The sequence below is a fragment of the Thermobia domestica genome, chromosome 14 (assembly GCF_964235325.1).
Source record: "Thermobia domestica chromosome 14, izTheDome1.hap1.1, whole genome shotgun sequence".
Classification (NCBI taxonomy): domain Eukaryota; kingdom Metazoa; phylum Arthropoda; class Insecta; order Zygentoma; family Lepismatidae; genus Thermobia; species Thermobia domestica.
In genome coordinates, this window is record NC_137467.1 from 75811664 (window position 1) to 75835524 (window position 23861).

A 23861-nucleotide genomic window follows, 5' to 3' on the forward strand; every position below is an offset into this window, starting at 1 on the left:
TTTGGTATCTTGTGAATTACTTTTTAAATAATAGTTGTATTTAGTTTGTAATAAACAAAATTGTTTTAACATACAGTTATTAAAATTAAATAATAATGTTATTTAAAAAGTAGTTCACAGGATACCAAAACAACATGATACGTAATCAAATGCATTTGAGTTCATTCCTCTAGTCGCTACCTTAACTTAGATTTTGAGGGCATTGTTATTCTGGCAACACTGTAATTCCTATGGATGGCAACACTAAAAATTCTTCAGGTTCATATTTTCTTTGTAGAATAACAGTATCTATGATCGTTATATGATAAGTTGCATTTCATTATCTCCTTTCACTTATGAATATACAAGCAAAAGAAAAATGGTAAATTTTGAATTATTTTTGGTATGTTAGGCTGTTAAAAGAGCGCTGAAAGAAAATAGGAGAATTATGATTACTGACAAAAGAACTAATTATGGCTTCATTACGTAGATATTTATTTCAACACATCAATATTATTGTACTATTCCTCTGATACATTTTCTCTGTTCTCCGATACTTGTAGCCAACCCAGCACCTGATAAATAACAACAAACGCACAAAAATGAATTTTGCACCTCCCGCCTTTTTCATAAATATTTAACGCAGTAAATCAACCACATTAATACTAAGATGATGATGTAAATGCTACAAAAATGTGAAGAATTCATACACAAAAAAGTGCGTGTATCTCTCCATGTAGTCCCTCCCGGGTTCGATTCCTGGTGGGCGAACAAAAAATTTACTTTCACATTTCATTCACTTTCATTAATCATCTCTCTCTTTAGTCTAAACGACATAATTGTGGGACGTTAAACTACAAAATTTAATTTCAATTTTCTTGTTATACACAAAAACACACAGGGCGCGGCAAGAGTTACTTTCTTTACTTTAAAAAAAAAAAAATTGATCCAAAAGGCATTTCGTACCAAAAAAAAAAAAAGTCAACGCTGCGATAACTGTAGCACCTCTTTCAACCTATAACTACCTATATTTCTTACTGTACTTAATCAAAATCTATATATATAAAAGAGAACGTACAAATCCTTTGTGAACTCATCACGCTAATACGGCTGAACCGATTTCTTTCATTTTTGGGGGGTTGTTAGGATTTGGACCCTAGATGGTTTTTATCATATCACTTTAATTTTTAATTACCAGTGTCTTGAGATAATGGACCATTCAAGTCTCCATAGTTCATCATAGGTAAAAATAAACGTATGTATATGCAACCCGCATGACCACGTGACTCGGCGGGTTAACATAAATGACAGGCGCTTGCAATTTGAAAGCGAAAAAGTAAAAATTATCTAAGTAACAAAGTTTATTGCGTTCCGGGGTGACCGCAGCGAAGCGGGGTGAACGCTGCTAGTAATCAAATAAAGAAGAATATTTAAGCGAACAGTGTGTGCTTTGGATTAAGAAACGAAATGCTATCCTGAGCATTATCCGTTCCCCAACTTCCGTTCAACTGACATTTTTAGTCGTGAGCCACCCGATCATCGTATATCCATCTTCGCAGCAGCTGCTGGAAGAACAACAACGAAAAAGGCTTCTACAAACAGTTGCTCATTAGACACATCTTTGCTCTTTGTTGCTAATAATATCCCACCCACAACCAATGTTTAAACTTTAAGAAGTGAGTGTGTGTTGATATGTGTTTTATTAGCCATATGACTTTTATGGATTTATGTGATTTAAAAAGACTTTTTTTTTTAAATAGTTTGATGTTAAAAGGTAAGATTACGTACTATATATACAATGGAAAGTACTGTTCGTGCTCGTTTCTCGTTTTCAAAACCTTTGTTTAGCAAAAGTCAAGTTAATTGACGGATTACATCAAAGTTTATCCATTGTGTTTGTGTTTGTGTTTCTCTTCGTTGAGGAGAAAAATAAAAAAATAAGGGGAGCACAAGAGATATTTCAAGACACTAATTCCAGATTTTTTTAGTATTCCATTTTTTCTTTTCTTTGTTTACTGTTATCAAGTATTTCGACTGTAATTTCTTTTAAATTCTTTCACTTTAATATTACTTTCAATAAGCTATTTTTAACCTTCAGTTCGAATCTTTAGGAACAAGTGTTATTCGGTTTATAATACTTCTTTTTTTCTGTCTCATCAAAGGGAAGATTAATCTTTAAATTACACTATGATATGATTACACTATGATATGATATTACATCTATGACTAAATGCCTAATGAAATGATATATGACACAGCCATCCCACCCTGCAAGAATATCATATCGTCTTATATTGTGCTATGCCTTTTGTATGTTACGATATCAGACACAGTCGAATCCATCAACATACTGTGTCCAGCGCAGTGTTGTTCTAAACTTAGATAAATTGCTAGATACGATCGTTTTCTATGTGATCGTTGTGCCACAGGCATAGAATTATGTGTTGCAAATTGAATGAAGGCCGATCATTTCAATGTACCAGATTGCATATTGTTCCAATATAGTTAATCAACTAGGACTTAAATATGAACTTACATGTTTCATATTAGAAAAAACTCTTTACGAAATCTATCATAATTAATGTAAATGTTCTTGTGACGAAATTTTTTCAGATTTTTCTTACCAGTAAATTTTGAGTAAGGATATACGATAGCCCTTTACTCATTATTATTTTCATTTTACAGTGCAGAATCAATTACAAATGAATTTCGAAATACGTATTTACTAATGGATGTTATATATATATAGGATATAGTGTTCTTAGTTTGAGTATCCAGTTAGGTTAATTGTCTGTTTATTTAAATTTCAGCATGCTCTGATGCCTTCATCAGCAACTTCTTAAAAATTGCTTATACACCACACTCATTTCTGGATCTTACCTTATTCTTCTAGGATAGTTCCACAGGAGGTAAGATTCCACAAACGAGTCTAGTGTAAAAAATTTTTTAACAAATTACTAATGCAAGTGTGAGGATATGCTGAAATTATATAAATAAACAATTCACCTAACTGAGTACACAAGGAAAGAATATTATATTCGAATCTTGTAGTTCTCCAGATAAACCACTTTGATTGCTTTTGCTACAGTTTAAAACCGAAACTGATTTTAATTACTCGATTTATAAAACTTTTAGCTTACAAGACTTGTGAATAAATATTTTCTTTTAATGTTTCGTATATATGTAATGTGATTTAGGTTTCAGTTTCATTCTACTTGATATTCTTCATCTCTTCATTTTTATTTAAGTAATTAATTAATTCAAGCATTTCTTGGAATTAATCATTCTCTGATTTTCCTTTATTTCTTCCCGGAACATCACTTCTCAGACTGAAGCCACAAAATACATTAATCATAGAATGATTTCTCTGACACATACTGTTTACATGTATCTCCTCTAGCCTAACCGCAAAGTTCATATATCTTTCATGACATAAAAATATGTTCTACGAAAATAAATAGAAGTGGAAACGTACCATATTTTTAGATCAGCATGCAAGCCTCATGTTTCTTGATGTCACAACGTTTAAGTGACACGCATGTTTCGTTTCTGGCTGTGGTACAACTTTGCTTCGCTATTTCCGTGACCTATGACTACACCAGAACGGCAGAACGGTTTTTGCTTTTGCATTGTGCCTAGTATACCGGTATTAGTTATTTTTGATATAAACTCCTCTACTGCTAAAGTTACGTTATTTGGTTTATGTTGCTGGCGTATATTCATACTTCTTTGTAGTTTTTAAAAGGGTATAATATCGGTTGTTATAATAGAGCACTGCTCTCTTTTATAGACTTACAAAATATCTGCTAAAAGTGTGCAAGATTCGAAATTTCTGGGCTCAAATGTACAATTGGAATTTAATATTACACGCGAGTATATTACAGACACAGTGATGTAAATCTCAAACATTATAAAATGGCATCTCGAGAAGCAGAAATTCCCATTTTCTTATTGAATGTCTCCACATTATACTAATTACAAAACTTTCAAAATATGAAAAATAAAACTGTCACTGACTTTCTTCAATATATGAGTGAATTATCCAAAAATTTTGATCAACGTTTGTCAAATAGTTCATAAATAATTATAAGTATTTTTTTTTCTTTTTTTAATAACTGCATACCAGAACACAATCTACGTCCTTTGGGGCTTTTTCTTTTTTTAAAATCACAATTGATTCCACACTATCATGCATTTTTTTGAAACAAAATTTGATAATTTACACTGATTTCACGCTTTTTGAAGATTTATTAGTCTACTTCCCACTTATAGAAAAATTTGTTGGCGTTGATGAAATATATATATATGAAAAGTCCCATTTACGCTCTCAATTTCAACGAAAATTCCCTTTATCCCTTTTGAAAAATGTCAAAATATTCTACAAAATGGGATGTATCCTGTGGGTTGGCATCACTGAAAAGATCTACGACGTCAGGCTTAAAATGAATATACGAGCACAAATAGATGGCATATCATTCCTCTGTTTGCAATATTTATTTTACGGATATTACGGATACGATTTTACGGAGTGATAATATTCATAATAATTCACTAAATTCAAACGACAGACGCAATGGTCGAATTGGAAATAAATTACTACTGATATGGTAGTAATGCACAGACCTGTAAAACGTATGTTTCAATATACGTAGTAGAGCTTATTTTTTAAATCTTCAGAGGTAGTATCATTTATGCATCTTAATTTACTGCTCGAATGTCATACCGATCGCATTTGATCACTGAGTAGATGTTAAAATTTATTAAATAACTTCAAGCAGTGTTTACCATTCGTACGTCTAAAGTATTCAATATTATACCTACGTACGATTCGAACTTAAAAGTAATTCGTTAACTAGTACGTTCATGACAAATCATAGATGAGTACGATAACTCCAGGTAAAAAAATATTGCACCTCGTCCTAAATGTAAACCTCACTAAAAGGTACAGCAATAATTACGCGTAGCAGGGCGTGTCAAATTTAGGATGCGTGCTAATGATTTAGTTACAGGCAATTCTAAGAACAATATAAGGAAAAGAATATTGCAACTACTACAGGTCTAGCTTTTAATGAGTTTTTACAAATTTACGACTAGATATGCTCTTGCCTGTAGTAATTTTCCTCTGCTATGTTTTTTTTTTTTCTGGACATACCAACTGACGAGTTTTACTCAAACCCGAAAAGTAGTATTGAATACCTAGAACGACGTGATGCTGAGTTTTCTTTCTTTTTTATTTAGTTTATTATTATTATTATTATTTATTTATTTGGTGAAAACAAATTGTCATTTGTATGCGATAATATGGAATACAGATGTTAAAACTTTACTTGAAAGCAAACTGAATCAATAATCAAAATATAAGCTGAGTATTTTGTAATTATTTTATTTTATTACTGTATGAAGAGTAATTACTTATACGCTTCAACAACATGTGTCCAGTAGTTTAAACTACGTATCTTAATCATCAACGTAACGAAATTCCTTTTTTATTAAAGCGCATGACTACAATGATTTAATTTGTCTTTGGGCATAATTTAAATAGTCATTTCTTGGATTTGATTCAATTATTGTCAATGTTATAATTCAATATTTTTTTAAAATTATATATTCTAAAGTCACAGAAAATAAGCACTATGATCGGGCAAATTTATATCACATTAATCACTTTTATGTTCTTCGCTTAATTCATAAACGATTAAAAGATCTGTAGATCTCTCAGAGATGATGATAAAATGATTTTGTAAAAGAGCTACTATAATTTAGCGTAACTCATATTTTCAAGTTAAGAAGCGACAGATAGATAACACATATTTCCTAATCAAGAACACTTTATTACAATTTTCCCTGATTTTGCAGGTTTGCGGTAATTCTTTATTAGATTCAAAGAATGAAGATAAAAAAAAAAAAAAAGGCTCCACGTTCTACCATATAATAGCTCTGCACGAAACAAGAAAACAGAAATTTTCTGAAATCTGTTTTTTTACTTGCGTGACTGTTGAAGGCTTAAGGAATATAATTTTGAGCTACTGCAGAAGAAACAATTACAAACATTCTTTCCTCTTTTCACTTCACTTCCATTTCAAAATGTAGCACTGTTAACAACCCATTAAAGCAGTTCTCGATGCTAGATTGCCTACTACTGCGACGAGACAGAAATTGTTCGAAGGCGCGTAACGAATAAGAAATAAGTGGTTTAAAAGACGGAAATATGTGAACATTGAAAGGAAACATAATAACACGATGCTTGTGATAACTGTTTACTTAACTACTTTTGATTTCTTGCGCAAAATAATTCTCCTCACAGATTCTGATGACGTTTTAAGCTCAAATACGTTTGATAGTTTCCTTATAACGTGTAAAAAGAATTCAGAAGCAAGAAAAATAAAATTACACGCTTTTCCTTCTTAACACTGTAAGTTGTTGCCGTGGTTTGTTGTTGTTGTGGTGATTGGAATTCTGATTGTAACTGCTACGATTGTTTTTCAAGTGCAGTAGACTCATAAGCATATATGTATGTACAGTTGGTAGCAAAAGTGCATGTCCCCATACATGATCTTAAGTCAATAACTTCGTAGCAAATTTATGAATTTGAGTGGAATTTTCAAAACCTTACCTCCTCTATATCAAGGATCAATATCTTGACGTTATAAAAAGTCAGAATATCCAAGAATTGACGTGTGCACATAAATATATTTGTAATGAAGCCACAATTACTCAGTTCTACAATTTGTGGTGTAGAAGTTAGTAGAAAGGAATGATTAAAGGTATATCGTTACTGTTGCTTTATTAATTCTAATTGCTGTTGTTACCACATCGATTTATTACTAACACTTCATCACTTATTTATTGTTATAATCTAATTAATACTTCTCATGGATTCTCCTAAAATAGCTATTTGAATCTCCCTCAATAGCATACATTCGCCAGCATTCATCAATCTTACCATAACATCATATATTTCTTCCTTCTTTCTCCTTACCTGTTTCGCCAATAGCATTAATAATATTATCAAGTAAACATTATATTTAATTGAGAATGTATTTTTATACTTGAAGCATTTTCCTTGTTTATATTACCAACAGTAAAACAAGAGGCACATGCATACATGTTATATATTGCAGCTTCATAACACAAATATAGAATATTGACATGCAACAGACAACACGTTACACATATGAAAAGCAAAATAATCACTCCCACGGACACACATATAACACATAAAAGAAAGAAAAAATAAGCAAACACTCACACAATCAAATAGCACATAAATTACAATTCACGTGAAATATAACAAATTATGCAGTCCAGGATATAACAAATACGGGTCACCCTATGTAGGGACCACACTCTCATCTCCAGATAGAATTATCAAAAATAAAAAAACTTTTATCTAATTTCTTTAAGTCTTTGTATCAAGTCTATTGATCGAATCATCGTATTATCTTCAGATACAACTGCGAATAAAGCTGGCCAGTATTTGTTTTATAGATGATATATAGCATCATTTGTAAGACAAAATACAAAATTTTGAAATGTTCCACACCTAACAGGAAACATGGGGTTTAGTGTTATGCACATTAGACATTTTAGATTTTTCTAACGTTACCTATAATAATATTCATTATATACCAGTAGTAGTTTTTAATCGTTTGAATTATCAAGAACAAGGTAAAAAAAAAATCTTTACGAAGTGACTGTCCAAATTGTTAAAAGCAAGTCTATGTGGATTAATTATTATTGCATAACTTGATTGTTGGAAAATTCCACAACAAATTTTAAAAATTCTAAGAGCTTCATTGCTATAATACTTCCTAAGTTCTCAATTAGCCACTTCTAAGTGGATGCTCTACGACGTTATAGCCTGCTGCTTCTATTCCCAATGAATCACAAGGAGAGTACAAGGAGCAGATATAAAACTTGGTCTTGATAAAAGCTAGTGATAACAGGGAAACAAGAGCATTGATGCCTTTGCAGATACACTAATCGTGTATTCATACCTGGTCGTACATTGTGAACATATGTTTATTCCATTCTCCTACCTGTTTCTCACTATTGTTTCTCAGATCGTAAAAGAGTGTTCCCACATCACACATTGGCCAGTTGGAATTAACTTTTAGATTAGTACAGATCCCAAATTTTGATTATCTTATTTTGTTTCTTTTTAGTTTATTTTGAAAATTGTAAAAACAAATTAATGTTAGAAAACATCCAGACAAGACGATGTGGAAAAAGTGTACTTGGACATTTCACAGAGTTGAACTGTTTTATACCCAGTGATTACTCATTCTCCTCAAGTGCTTGAGCGTAATGCCTGCCCCCTTTCTCCAAAGAAGAAGTAGGCGTGAGCCCGGAATTGGTAGGATAAAAATTTATTTTGTAGACTAGAGTTTATTTGATGTAACGTTTTTCCAAACATCATTATGGTAATTAAAGTTCAATTATGATATTTTTTAATTAAAAATTCTTCCCCTCCAAAAGACAATCTCATGGGCGCATCCGCCTATAGTTATCACTGCTTATAACTCACTTTAACCAATGCGATTATACAAATTGTAATATGAATTTTCATTAAACTTGGTCGTAACTTTGAAATACAATAATAATAAAAAAAAATCATGTGCGTCAAATATTCTTTTTAAAAGCATTATCTATTAAGAATTTGGACATTTTTATCCTAAGAGTTTTCTCATGTTGATACGCAAAGGACTTTTCTCGTTATTTAGCTGATATTTTGTGAACTACGTTGCAATGAACAATATGACCAAAAAAAAACTTTTTACTTGTTAGGTGGGAAACTTTCCAAAATTCTTGGTATATTTATAGTTATCTTTTAAAAATCTAAACAACTAATTAAAAGAGAAAGTACGACATAGTTCATAAATTTCATTTTATATCAACCAAAATATCGACATTTTTTTCATAATTTATCACATTACTGGTATCAAAAATACAATAACAAGACAAATCTAGGGGATAACTACGAAAATGTAATAATAATAATAATAATAATAATACAAGACCAAAAGAAAAGAGAGAAAGTAAGACCTACTATTATCACGTTAATATTAAGCACCTGGAAAAACTGGTGAAGCCCTCCATTTGAGGTATCTCGATGCCGTCAGCCCACGACTTCGTTTCTGACGAGTGTGATCGATGGCTATTATACAACCACCCCAACCAAGGCACAAAAGAAGAAAGAAGAATGGAATTGTTTTACAAAAAGGATACATTTATATGAAGTTGTGGAAAGAAAATACCCTTGATTTCTCTTGATTTCTGGCATCGAGAATTCTGGTTCCGTAATCAAACTTACACATGGTTGGTTTTTGGCTTATATTCCTTTTTCTTCGAAATATGAACGCTTCAACAGAGAATTTACTGTATTCATAAAAGGTTCCTAATTTCTCGATTTTTATTGTTTTCAATAGCATGAAATGTATAGTCTTGTAGTATGTGTAATATGTAGGAAATGTTTCTCATAGAAATACATTATTTATGCAAGTAAGTATTAATAATTTTATGTTTGTTATTGCTTTTGAGATCCCATTACTCGAGAATGATGATTAAAGCATAGTATTTCAGCTCTTTCTTTAACGAATATGCTAACTGGATACTTAGAAACAATAAACTGTTTTGCATAGCCGACTGACTAGCACTTTCTGTTCTTGTTGTTCATGGTTCAAGCTTCGATCCTCGATTCGGATTTTACTTCAAATTGTATGTTTACGTCTCATATAGTTCATGTGTTTCAAAGACAGACTATACTTCTGATGAACAAGCAACAGCAGTTAATCATTTTAAAGCCAAATGAATTAAATGTAATCTATTTTGTGACAATTTTTCCTGGATATAAACATGTAGTGTTTTGAGATTATTTTTTGGTGTTTGTGTTTCATTTGCATTTTATTTGATTTTAAATCCATTACGTTTGCATTTCGAAACAAAAGAAAACACAATAGTATGTTCCAAAACATTATTTTAACATGACCAACAACAAAAACAACCACAATTCTTTACAGAATCGCAAGCACAATGGATATAAAATCAAATGCAATGACTGAAGCACTAAAATATATTTAAATTATTATATAATTAAATGTTATTAATTCAAGAGTAATAAGAGAGTCGTTATTTGCAAATAGCGATTTTGAAACTAAGTCAGTTAATTCCACGCTCGCATCACAATTGTAACATGTTATTTAAACTTTTTTGAACAAACTGAAATCAAAAATTGTAATTCTTCTTTGTTAAACAACACTAGTGTCTTAGAAACTTGTAAAAGCTAAGAGCATATCAACATTGCTTGCTTGTGTACAAGTATTTATAAGCTGATAAACTCGATTAAACAAGAAAAAGCGAGGTGTGAAGCGTATTTTTGTGTTATCAAAAAGTAACAGTAAAGTGCGCAACACATTTGTTAATACTTTTAAGCAAAATTCAAACAAATTTTGCCATATTAGAATAACTGAATGCTTAAGCTCCAGAATTCCCGTGCACAACTACATATAAACTATATTAATAATAATTAGTACTCTAAAAAATACATTTTTAGAAAGTTATTACACTATATTATATGCAAAAACACTGTTAGAATACTTACTCAAAAATTAGAAAGAAAAGATCTCAATCCTCATAGTCTAAATCGTTTTAAATAGCAGATAAAAGATAAGCAAAGTTTCTTGAAATTTCCAATATTACAAAGAATACTTTACATAATTTTATTCAAATTACTTTCTTCGTTTGTTTATTTGTATTAAATTTTGCCACAAGCTTTTCACCTACTTTACCAATTTCCTTAAATTTTGCATGCACGTTTGCAAGTCGGACGATAATACTATATTATTTCCTTTCTATAAATCTTAAATATGATCTACAGGATGGCTCAATTAATAGAATCCAAATTAAACACGTAATTCTTCTTCTAAAACCAAACGAAAGTATCTTCTAATATAGGCTCGTAAGGACTTTGTTTCCAAGTTTGATTAGCAAGGGTAGTTTGACAACTAAAATGACAGATTTTATGAATGTCAAAGACACGACAAACTTAGCAAATTATTCACAGAGAATCGACTGAACAAAAAAATCGCAATTAAGCACCTTCACAACTGTGGCATGACGAATGCGCTACAGGGTATTTAAAGATTCAAGGTAACATTTTAAAGATAGATTTTTTTAAATATCAATAGATTCCCTACAGAGAATTACCCTATGCAAGATGTGCCTAAATCTGATTCCTCTTACAGTTATTTTTTTTTTTAAATTATGATTTACTTATTCGATACTAGCAACGATTTCAAAGATATGCTAGTTTTAAAACCAAGCGTTTTAATTTTCAAACTACCTTAGCTCAGAAAGAAAGCAATTCCGAACTCATGTCGATAGGCAACTTTCCTATCTTTTTGTTTGTATTCACATGCAAAATCACACTATATCATTTAGATTGTTAATTGGGGACGTGAAGTATCATCAAAATTCCACGGGTAAAGTTTTATATCACTGTTCCCTTTTGACAAAAAAATAACACGATGGGATGCTCATAAATGAATTTAATTCAGTTAAATGCAATTTTTTAAGGCTTTGACCGCACTTTTAAAGATACCCATTACCTTTAAAAAAATACTTTTATCTAACTGGATTTGGAAATAGCTTCATTTATATATACAGGGTGTTTCAAAACAACACCGACAACATTTAGGAGGTGATTCCTGACACCAAGGTAAGACAAAAATGTATAGACCAACCTGGGTGCACAAATGCTTCCTTTCGGAGTTATAGGCTGACGAAAACATGAAAAAATGAAATTTAAAGGTCCATAGCTCCAATATTTTGAAACCTACCATAGTCGAGTAAAGGCTTCACTTAGGAAATAATAATGCCCTATCCAACTATCCAGGTTTCAGAATCATACGGCACTTCCGCATCAATTTTTATAGAGGTAGTTGGTGAGAACTTCAAATTATATGCCCTTAGCAAATCTCCCTTTATAAAAATTGTTGCGTGAGTACTGCAGGATTCTGAAAGATGTATTTTCGGATAGAACATATATTAGTTCTAAAGTGAAGTCTTGACTCGACTAGGGTAGGTCCCACAGTATTGGAGTTATGGACCTTTGAAGTTAATTTTTTTATGTTTTCCGCAACCTATCCGACAACTCTGAAAGGAAGCACTTGTGCACCCAGGTTGGTCTATACTTTTTGTCTTATCTTGGTGTCAGGAATCACTTCCCAAACGTTGTCGATGTTGTTTTGAAACGTTCTGCTATTTGAAACGAATTTATGCGCAGACAAACTGAGACCTTTTCCTCCTCACTTTTATATACAAGTATATCTAACAAAGAAGTCATAGTTTTACATATTAGCTGTTAATGATATTTGTGAATGTTACAAAAAAATGCTAATCGTAAAAATCATTATTTCAATACATAATTACATCTACTTACATACTAAATCAGTTTCTATACTAATCTATTGTCTCTATCATATGACGTGGATATTGAATTATTTATCCGTAACGAAACGTTAATAATATGCATAATGCGTGATTAGTTAGTGATAAGAAGCAAAGTGTATTTAGCTCTACCAATAATACGAATCTTATGAACTAAATGGTACTCTATATGCTTATAGATATTCATGCAATAACTTATTAATACACAGTACATAAAATGTTACTTTACATATAATACTGTGGCAGCTTAATTGCGAGAAAGTAGCACAACTACATTGAATAAAGCACACAAATCAAAACATTATTGTATATTTTAGAAATAACTAGTTCAAATAATCTTTCATCTGCTTTAAAACTCATACATTAACAGTAATTTTTAAAAGTAATTTTTAAAAGTTAAATAGAGCCTTATAGATTTTCCTTTAAAACTCTTTCATCCTCGACGTCCCTGATGAAAAGAACTACTCTTTACTCAGAATTAAAAGAAAGTTTTTGATTTGCCGTTATTTTTTTTTAATCAAAATATTCAAAATAATGACAAATCAAAGTAGCAACAATTAAAAATTCTCATGGTCTTCAGTGGAAATCGAATCTACAATGGATTGCAAAATACGAAAAGCTAGCCTGAGGTCAAGGCTACGAAGGAGGACGTTTTCGATTTGACACCAACGGACACGAGTGGGAGAAAATCGAGAACGTTTAATCTTTAAATGCATTTCCTTACGTCCTTTCCCCTTAATATTGTAAGTAGTGTATATAAAATGATATACATATTAATCCATATTATAGCATGTAATACATAGCATGGTATTACCAAACTATGGGGACACACTTCGGGAGGTGATTCTACAAGTAGAAACAAGGCATAAAACAGACCCCATTAACCAATGTCCGGGAATAAGTAGTTCAGAAGTTACAGGTTTCCGAAATCGTGGGGAAAATGAACTTTTCGAGGTGAAAACTGAAAAAATATGTCCCCATTATAGGTTAGTAACCTACAGCGTATGGGATTTCCTCATACGGCTAAAAAAAGATATTTGACAATTTTGTGAAGTAAACATGGGCTTAAATGATCACTATTGAACGATAATTCGTTGAGAGGTGTAGATGCCTTATGCTCCGCGAGCAATTGGCAGCTACACGTCATTCGGTCGCTCGATCGGACTTGGAGTGGGAAGGTGCTATTCCATGAACCAGGAATCGGTTGAATAATTCTAATTGAACCTACTAGTGCACTGATGAGGGCTACGGAGGTGTACTCGTTAGCAAGATACAATGATACGTGCATTGCACGGGTCACAATATGCTCACTTGCGTCCACGTTTACTTCCTAGACTTATCCTAAACTACTCATTGTCGAACAAAGATTGATAGATTTTTTTTTTTTGTCTCGTTTTCACTTGGAGACTCATCTCCCGAAGTTTGTTCCCATACTTCAGAAACACCCTGTGTATTGTCAATTACGGAACGTGTTAAACACCCATATGTTTCAATTTAATGAATAGTGTGAATAGTGTTATATTTATGTGAGACCATGCTCATGGTGTCAAAAGAATATCAGCGGATTTGCTCTTACTGCAGTGTGTAAACCGGAACTCTACAAAACAACTACGATTTTTGGCACCGAACTTTAACTATCATTACTTTCGTCTCTTAGAATTGGGGAAGAACAGTAGAAAGATCCAGTTCACTCCGCTTTCTGTTGAAGAATTCAGTCTATAGAGACAGACACACGCCCATTTGAGACTGGTACGTCTACGTATACAGGTGCAGGTTCTGTACAGATTGTCTGTCGGCGAACTAATTTTAAATTCGTCTCCTGTCTGTGATCTTCTTCCAGTCCTGCTTTCTCTCATTGACCTTCTTGTTTTATATATAAGATTTGAAAAAAATATATTAAAAAAACATATTTTGGAAAGAATCCAAAATACTTCTGTACTATTCTGGCGTACCTACTGTTCATACCGTGAGAAAGGAAACGACGACTGCGTATCCCGGACGCTTTTATCTTCTGTGGAAAGGAATCTACGAAGCATCCCCCAAAATAAAAGTTTTCCCAATAAGATGATAACTGTAAACATACAGACGTTTGTAGTGATGCTAATATACAGACTAGACTGTGTTCTTTGGTTTTACTGGCACGTTAATCCGAATAAATCAATAAAATAATTTCATAAGAAACATCAGGATGCATTAACATGCATATTACAATTAAAAATATGATTACTGATTAAATGAAATAAAACTTCTAGTTTGACGTCCCACGATTATGCTCTGGAGGCAGCGACGTAACGATAGGACCCGGAAGGCTTGCAATGCAGATGGACCGTCATGTATTGGGACCCTGCAGACCCTCCCTTTTTCTGACTGTGAGTGAGGCTCAGTGGGACAAACATCAAACTCCATTCAATGCACCATATGACTTTTCCCTGTCTTACTTTTTATTTCATCTTTTTATCTTCAGCCGTTTGTAATTTATTAGCACTGGACTTTTATTTGAGTGTGCAAGAACTCACATTTAAATGGTGGCCATTTTGTGAACGGTGCACCAAAGTAACAAAAAAAAAAATCCTGCAAATGTTGGTTGTTTTCCGTTATCTTGTCAATGATATATCAAATGACATACATTCTCACTTAAAATTTTCAAGTGAACCCTAGTGCTCTATTATAGGGACTCAAAAGCATAAACATCGAACTCCATTCAATGCGCTGGGCCGTAGTAGCTCAGTAGTAGAGCGTTCATCTCTGGTGCATGGGGTTCTTGGTTCGATCCCAGCTCGCGCCAAGTGAGCTTTGCGGTGGGTAAACACCGTGTACGTGGGTTTTCTCGAAGTTCTTCCGTTTCTTCCCATTCTTTTCATCCCACTATTTCATTCATTTCTCATCACCGTTTCCTTTAGCCTAGTCGACATAACCGTGGGACGTAAAACTTAAAATGATTTCATTTCATTTTTCCATTCAATGCAGCATATGACACTTCCCTGCCTCACTTTTTGTTTCATCTATTTATCTTCAACCGTTTCTGATTTATAAGCACTAAATGTTTTATCTGAAATACCCTGTATAATAAACACACTGTATTTCCAAATTTAAATGCTGTCTCTGTACGCTAACGTTCCGAAATTATGTTAAAATTTCTTTCTACAGCGATAATAACAGCACAGTTATCAACTACATATCATATGGCATCAGGACGTTCGTCTGTGACACTTTTTCTTTTTACCAAAGTACGATATATATATATATATATATATATATATATATATATATATATATATATATATATATATATATATATATATATATATATATATATATAAAGTCGAAATACGATATATATAAGTCGAATGCGGGCTTTAGCGTGCATGTAAAGCCACGGATATAAACCATAAAATTCAGTACTTTTAAGTGCTAAAATCGAGAAGGAAGAGCGACAAGCACCTATATAAAATGTGACGCTTTAGTTTCTACAAAATGCTTATGGCTTCCAAAAAATATAGCGATGAAACAAAAAACGGAAGTTCTTTTCATTTAAAAAAAAAAAAAAAAACTCTACATCTCTTTTCTTCAAAGTAAGTCGGGTCAGGTCAGCTCGTACATTTAAAAGAAGGATGTGCAGGGGGGGGGGGGGGGAAGGACCAAACTCTTTGTCCTTTAATAAAATAAGAATTAAAAACTGTGCTTGTAACAAGTACATACATACATACATGTGAAAAGCACTTGTGGAGTGAATCTTTCATCAAGAGATTGTGTAGCATCATCCAACACGGGACAAGAGGACGACGTCTAAAAAAGGCTGCACAAGGACGTCGAATGGAGGTCAAGCAACTTGGTAAAAGACGAAGTCTCCTGGAAGGATGCCCCCTACGCTTCGTCTACCCACATGCTTCTTTTCATGTCATACATACACTGATGGTGTGTTCACATGATTTACTTTCTTCTTGCATTAATTAATATAATCAAGTTCTGTAACACGATTTCTCAATCAAAATTGGAATAATTTTCAATGCATACTACCCAACCCAGCAACATTACATCACCTACTCGATGGCATTGATGACTTGTGTTAACTGTTTTTTAATTACTATTATTATTATTACACATTATCTTTTTATCAATTTGGCACGCACTTAATATTTTCATGTAAAAATTATTGGTGATATCATTTGTTTCGATACCAATGAATGTTTAATTCTTGTATAAGAAAATTAATATTTACGTGGTGCACGTGCAGATCAGTTTTATCACACCTCGTTTCGTTAAAAGTTTTTGAGTAGCTACTGGTCATATAATTAAGAATACTTCTATCTTCACCTTCAGATTACATTTTGTTATAAACAGTGGTGTTATTCTATTTTTTAACAACCGGTTCTGTATACGTATATACAGGGTCGTATCCAGAAGTAGTAGGACTGATTTTTTCCCGCGCGCGAGCAATATAGGGGGGGGGGGCTGCAAGGCCGGATGTTATGGAGGGGAGCCTTGGGAACAGGTGTCGACCAGCGGCAGTCGCCTGCGTGCGTTGGACCTTTGTGTTAGTGACCTCCTGTTGTGACGCCTCGTCGTCAGTTGCGATGGAGCGAAATTTGGAGGAGCGGTACGCGTCAGGTTTTGCGTCAAACTGGGAAAATCAGCGACCGAAACCAAGGACATGCTTACGCAGCCCTAAGGAGGATGCCATGAGCCGCACAATCACCTCGTAAAAAGAAGGCCAGAATGTCGAAATCGAAAGTGAAATCGATGCTGATTGCATTTTTTGACCGTCGTGGCATTGTCCATAAGGACTTTGTTCCTCCTGGACAAAGTATAAATGCAAGGTTTTACGTGGAAGTGCTCACACGGCTGCGAAATCGGATCACACGCGTGCGACCAGACCTGGTGTGGAAATGGAAGCTCCACCATAACATGCTGTAGGGGGGCGTGGATTGTAAGGGAGCTCCTGACCAAATTCGGCGTTTTCACATTGCCTCATCCCTCCTACAGCCCTGATGTGGCACCGCCGGACTTTTTCCTCCCCCGTATCAAGAGGCAGCTCAAGGAACATCGTTTCGACTCGGTGGAAGCGGTCCAAGCGGCGACGACGAGGGCGCTGAACGACATCCCGGAGGACGATTTCCAGAAGAGGCTCGCTACCAGAGGTGTGTGAATGTCCAAGGAGCCTATTTTGAAGAATATTAAGTCGATGTACCGAAATGTTCAATAATTAAAAAAAAAATCAGTCCTACTACTTCTGGATACAGGGTCGTATCCAGAAGTAGTAGGACTGATATTTTTTTTTTTTAATTATTGAACATTTTGGTACATCGACTTGAGAGCGAGAGAGAGAGAGAGAGAGAGAGAGATGGATAGATATAGCTTTTCTTAGAAAACAAAGAAACGAAGCATACAAATTAGACCAAAAGCAATTTTTTTTACTGGATACCACAACTGACAAGTAGAGAATTACACAGCATCTAATGCAAGGTGGTGTCAGGAAATTAGGTAGCACTGTGAAAATCTTGGAAATAAATTATCCGAAATAGATAGATGGCTGTCGAAAAGTATTGGAAAAAACATAATTCAGCAATGGTATATGTGTGTTTCAAACATAAATAATCCTCATCATCACTATACGCACATGATACAGTTTCTATTCTTGTGTGAGCATTTGAGATTAAGAAATAAACGCTTATAACTTGTTCTGAGAGATTATATGTTTAATCCTGTAGCAGTAAGAATTTCTAAAAACCAAGGTAGTTAAACTACATGGGTATAATTGGGTAAAATTTACTATTACAGTACGTTTGCGTATATCAAAGGGTTCGACGAACTCGAAATATTTTAACAAACGGTTCTGGCGAACAAGCTGAATAACACCACTGATTATAAACTGCTGAATGTTGAATCAGTTACACTGGATTATTACATTGTAATGTTTAATATGAAGTTACCTTTCTCGGTTGAAATTCTACAACAGTATTCGTGTTTACTGGAGAAAATTGTCCACATATGAAACATTACATCGAAAGATCACTAAGACATCAACAAAATGATAATAGTGGATGTAAATCTTCATACATAGTTTTCGAGAAAATTTTAATAATTTTGTAATCTTAATAATTTGTGATCATACTCTCATCAAGCTCTTCATTATGAAACTTAATAAGCCGTCACTTCACTACATGGTTAACGAGATATTGCCTGAAGTTATAATTAACACTTAAACTTTATGTTAAACAAGCAGAATTCTGTTCTGTTCTTTGCACGGGGAGAATACGTTTTATATTGAACATAAAGTGGTGAACTTATATTTAAACAATATCGGAAGTGTCACTGTTCATCTCAACGACTCCGAAAACTATTGATTCGGCACTAATATCGGTAATTTTCGATTTTATATATATATATATATATATATATATATATATATATATATATATATATATATATATATATATATATATATATATATATATAAAATATTATATTATATATATCAGTGGCGTATTTACGATTTTGTTTCGGAGGGGCTTTGCCTGAAAATGTGAAAATTCTGCAAGAAATTTCATATACATTACTATAGTAAGTAAGATTTCGGGGGGGCTTAAGCCCGGAAGCTCCCCTCTAAATACGCCACTGAATAAATATCTTTCCCTCCATTAAGATGCGGGGGTGAATTTCGATTTAAACGGTATCGGAAGTGTCATTGTTTATCTCAGCGATCACACATGAAACTATGATTCAACAGTAATATCGGTCATTTTTTTAAAATCATATTTAAATATCTCTCCTTCCCCTAAGTTGCACCATCAAAGTGAAATGATAAAAACCATCCCAGGCCTGAACCTCATCTATGCTGAAAGTTTGATCGAGATCGGTCGGGAGGTTCAAGATGTATGACGTCACAAACTTAGTTACTTTCATTTTTGTAAATATAGACTATAACATTGTTCAAAATATATCAGTTGATAGATCAAATGGAGCTGAACAAAATGGTACGCTTACGGGTGAATTCTCATGTGTAGTTTTCGATAAAATCGCTCTCTTTTGGCGCTAAAAAAAAAGTATACTGTTTCTTGCCAGTAGAATATCGACTTATTCTTAAATGTCGTCTTCTACAGTGGCACACACATTCCTACCAGTTGCATCCACTCTACTTCTAAGAAATAAATTCTCGGTTAAAATAAATACTGCTATGAAGCATAGAAACAGTTGTATCCTTATAATAGCAAGACACATCAATCTGTGAATAACGCTAATTTGTAAACCTCAAAACATGTAAGAGTTACAGGTTGCATAAAACCCTAGGATAATATATTTCTATATTATTAATCCTTACTATGAAAGGGAGACGTATCAGTCTATCAGTCACGCAAATTTCATAATAATTCAGTTCTAGATTTACCGTCCCGCTTAGTAGTGAGGCTATATAAGACGTGAACTTACAGCTGAACGTTGGATCCGAACCACATAAGTTTGAAGTAAAAACATTCACAAAAAAAAAAAAATCTCCGGATAAAAGTCACAGTTCGCGAGATTTTTGTTTTCTGATTATGTAAATATATCGTTCTTTTGTGTCAATGCCAAGATAACTTTTTTATCTCCCACGAATCGGTAAGTTACGAGTTTAGTTTTTACAAGTATTAATATTTTACCGTATGTAGACTATATATATATATATATAAATATTTTTTTATGTTGACACAATGCTGTATGCATCAACATTCGACATTGTTTTAATCGTTATGATTACTGTATGGCAGCTTTCCTCGCGTAATAATCGTAGTTGGATTTTCGCATTAAAAAATTGGTACAAAAAGTGCGACTATTACGTGAGTAAACACGGTATTTAAAAACTAAATTTAACTGGATGAACCTCTCGCCCGTACCAAATTTACGCTAACTGATGTAAAATATTGATGTAACTGTGAAAATGCAACTGTTAACACAACAAGAGTTGATTCGAAGAATATTTTGCCGAGCCATTGAGTAACTATTAAATACTTCCTTTCATCTCATTGCAAAATAAGTTCATTTATTTTGTGGTTTCCATATTAGTAAAATCAGAACTAAATCTTCTTTCTACTTCAAAGCTTCAAAGCAATGTATTAAAATAAACTAAATAAACTACTACTACTACTACTACTACTACTACTATGCATTAAAATAAAACACACAAGTGCTTTTTTTTAAAAAAAAATAACCTGATAATTTTATTTGTAAATGTATCTACTCTTCTTCATGGGTTTTACAATGGCAAAATGCGAGGTATTCTTTCTAAATATGCGTCGAAACGTGAGTGGCAAAAGCTGCTGGGGAATGAAGATAGAACACCACTCAAAAGAATTGTTCGTTTTCTTGAAAATTTGATTTATATCTTTCGCAGCTCCTTGGGAAGTTTTCAATCACGTTGAGATGGAGGTTCAATCCAAGCCAAAATGGAGATCTAACCATCCTCTCGCTCGCCGAAATATCTTTATTACTCCACCTGATGATTTTACTGAGTTTTAACAAGCATCTTCTTCATAATCCAAAGACATGTTACAACCATACACAGGAGATCCTTTGGCTGGATCTAAAGTCTGTGTTCTTCGATGGGGCATCCCAAATGTTGCTTTTGATACGTTAAAGTAGTTAAATTCCATGTGTGATCCTGCTAAAAAATTGGATGGCCACACATGTTACTCCATGAAGAAGGTTTCCGTTATATATCATAAGGGTGAAATCCAAAATATATAAGCTTTGAGAATTATCCAAAAGAGTTTCAATTGCTACTTATGGGCAACTTTTTGAAGGTACATTTCTTCACGTTTTCTTATGCTGGCACAATACAATCTTCTTTCTACTATTCTTCCAAATGAGTGGCGGAAGCTGCTGGGGAATAACATAGAGCACCACTCGGAGTATTGAATTCTTATCTTGAAAATTTTACTATTACTTTTCACAGCTTCTATGGATATTTTCAATTAAGTTGAGAGAATGGAGGTAGATTCCAAACCAAAACGGAGATATAACCATCCATTCACCTCGCCGAAAATCTTGGAAGAGATCCACTTTTCAATTTGATTTTTAATATGAACTGTCAGCAAAGTGCTGTAATTAGTAATTAAAATGAACTTTCTAACGAAATACTAAGACCATGCGCAAGGGATCCATTGGCTGGATTCAAAAGCCTTGTGTGATGAGGGAGAACCAAAAATGTGGCTTTTGTTTTGAGACGAATAAATACTAACAGGTGTGATTATTTTTCAAACTGGGTGAACCACGCCTGTTTATCCGTGGAGAAATGTTTACATATCTATATGAGGAGGCCGAAATGTGTAAAACGGAGAATTTTGGTTTATTTTTTTGTACTTTTTTTTATTTATTTATTGAAGTTTCTTTCCTAAGGGAATTAGGATGCTGTTGAACAGCACTTGCCCATTCGAGCAAAGCACCGCCTTAGCCTTCTGGTCACGTCAGCGACTCTCCCACGCAGTCCAGATGGCCTTTGTGGCTTGTACGTGGCGCTTATCTCCTTCAGCAGATTCTGTATAGTTTTCATTTCCTGTTTGTACCATAACTTAATCATTTTGCACTGATTGTTCTGCGTTGTCATGAAGTCAGAGTCCGGAATCATAGACCTAATCATTTTAATGCAGGAGATAATGGATTTTCCAATGGCGTCGACTAGTTTTTGTGTTTCTTTCTCTATGCTGGCATGATATGGATTCGCCAGAGGGTAGCAGTACTGATAAGCTTCTACCAAAGGGGTGGGGAAGAACATAAGCTCTTCTTGTATTTGACGCATTCTTAAATGAACTTGTGCGACCAGTTTTGTGTAATATGTTTGGAGCAATTTTGCTGCTTCCAAATACACCTCGTGGCATCTAAAGTTTAAGAGAGCCTGTAATAATCTGTTAACCAATACGCACGATGGAGATTCAATAGCTTGTGTTAGTATTTTGTTAATTTCATCCATCTCTGCATCGTCTGTAGGGAAAGACGTACTTTGTTCTTGTAGTGACATTAATAACAATTTATTCCACACCTTTCTTGGTACTGTTGATGGAACGAGACGATCATGACGATCGTAATACAGAAGGATGTTTTCGTTGTTCACGCTGCTGTCTTTCACAAATTCGTCATCTTCTTTACTAAGTGGTTCACGTTGTATTATTGTGCCTGATGGAGAGACCTCCAAATGCGTTATTAGATCGTGTTCCGTTGGATACATCTGTATAACTTTCTCCAAATTCTGTTGCAAAGAATCCTGCTCAGATGATGAATCTTCTGCAGTCTCTTGAGAGCATAAACGTGGCAAGTAAGGACCAGCAAACTCATAGCAGTGAAGTGGTTTAAACGCCATATTATAAGATATGTAATTCTCATGTTTATTAGAGAATTTATCACCAGCAAGATCAATTGCATCACTTACTGCATATGATATTGGATCTTTTTCAATTGCTGGCAACGACGCTTCAAGAGTTTCTACTTTTTCTATGGTGCTCAGAGAATTCGTGGATTGTTTCTTTGCATGTTGGGTATCAATTGGAGCTTGCAATTCACTTAATGGTATACTATTGCTGGAGATCACTTGTGGCAAACGTGGAGGAACGGGAAAAGAACCAACAGCAACTCCCTGTGATGGCTGCATATGATCAACAGCTGCTTCGGTTGTCGTTGAAGCTGCGACGCACTCAACTTTAGACTCAAATCCTAAAAGAGAAGCTGAAGCTTTTTCCACATCCGATTCCGAAGTAACGCTGGAAGTATTTTCAGTGATAGCATGATTTTCTGATGACGAGGAGTTTGTAATACCACTTGTCCGTGGTTTCGCACTCTTGTATGAAATGGCCGGATAATATTGGCTTAATAAAGAGAATTCGCTCAGATGCGATTTCACAATATTATATCCTATCACAATACGGTATAAGAACATTGTTGGAGACGCTTCAATTGACTTTACCATCCATATTACTGTTTCCACCTTCAAATTCATGTCTAATAAGTGCAGATTAAACTGTTCCCAGACTACTAATGGCTTTTTATCACTGACCTGATCTATCGCACTAGATTCTACAAACTGTTCTTGATTTTTGTTTTGAGTAATGGGTAGAGGTTCAGCATATAAAAAGCTCCTATTATCATGAATGTCACTCTTGACATCGGTTTCTTCTCGAATGTCATCTATGACGTGACTGATGCGCGCACGTACGCTCTCAACTTTCATTCTAATATATGAGGGTGAATAACCAGCCTGCATCCACAAGTAAATGAGTGCGCGAAGACCTTCCCTGAACGAGTTTTCACAACTTATGGCTATTTGTTCAAATGGAGCTATACATGTTGCAGAATCTTGGGCCGAGACAATCTTTTGAGCCATTTTTTTTTTCACAATAAAGTTCAAAATAAAAAAAGAGCGGTACGAGAGACGCGTGGATATGTTTTTACCTTACTTCAGTGTATGCCTAGCT

The 23861-nt window shown here is 33.9% G+C and overlaps 1 protein-coding gene across 2 annotated transcripts in view; it reads right to left on the minus strand.

Annotated features, from left to right (window-relative positions):
* LOC145670038 (alpha-crystallin B chain) overlaps positions 1–23861 on the minus strand; it is a 122031-nt gene that overhangs the window by 62624 nt on the left and 35546 nt on the right. The window contains exon 2 of one of the 2 annotated variants that reach the window (XM_081738383.1): positions 9053–9136. The exons of the other annotated variant lie outside the window; for it this stretch is intronic. Coding sequence (XP_081594509.1) covers positions 9053–9136 — 84 coding nt within the window. The remainder of the gene's footprint in view (positions 1–9052; positions 9137–23861) is intronic. 2 annotated transcript variants of the gene reach the window in all.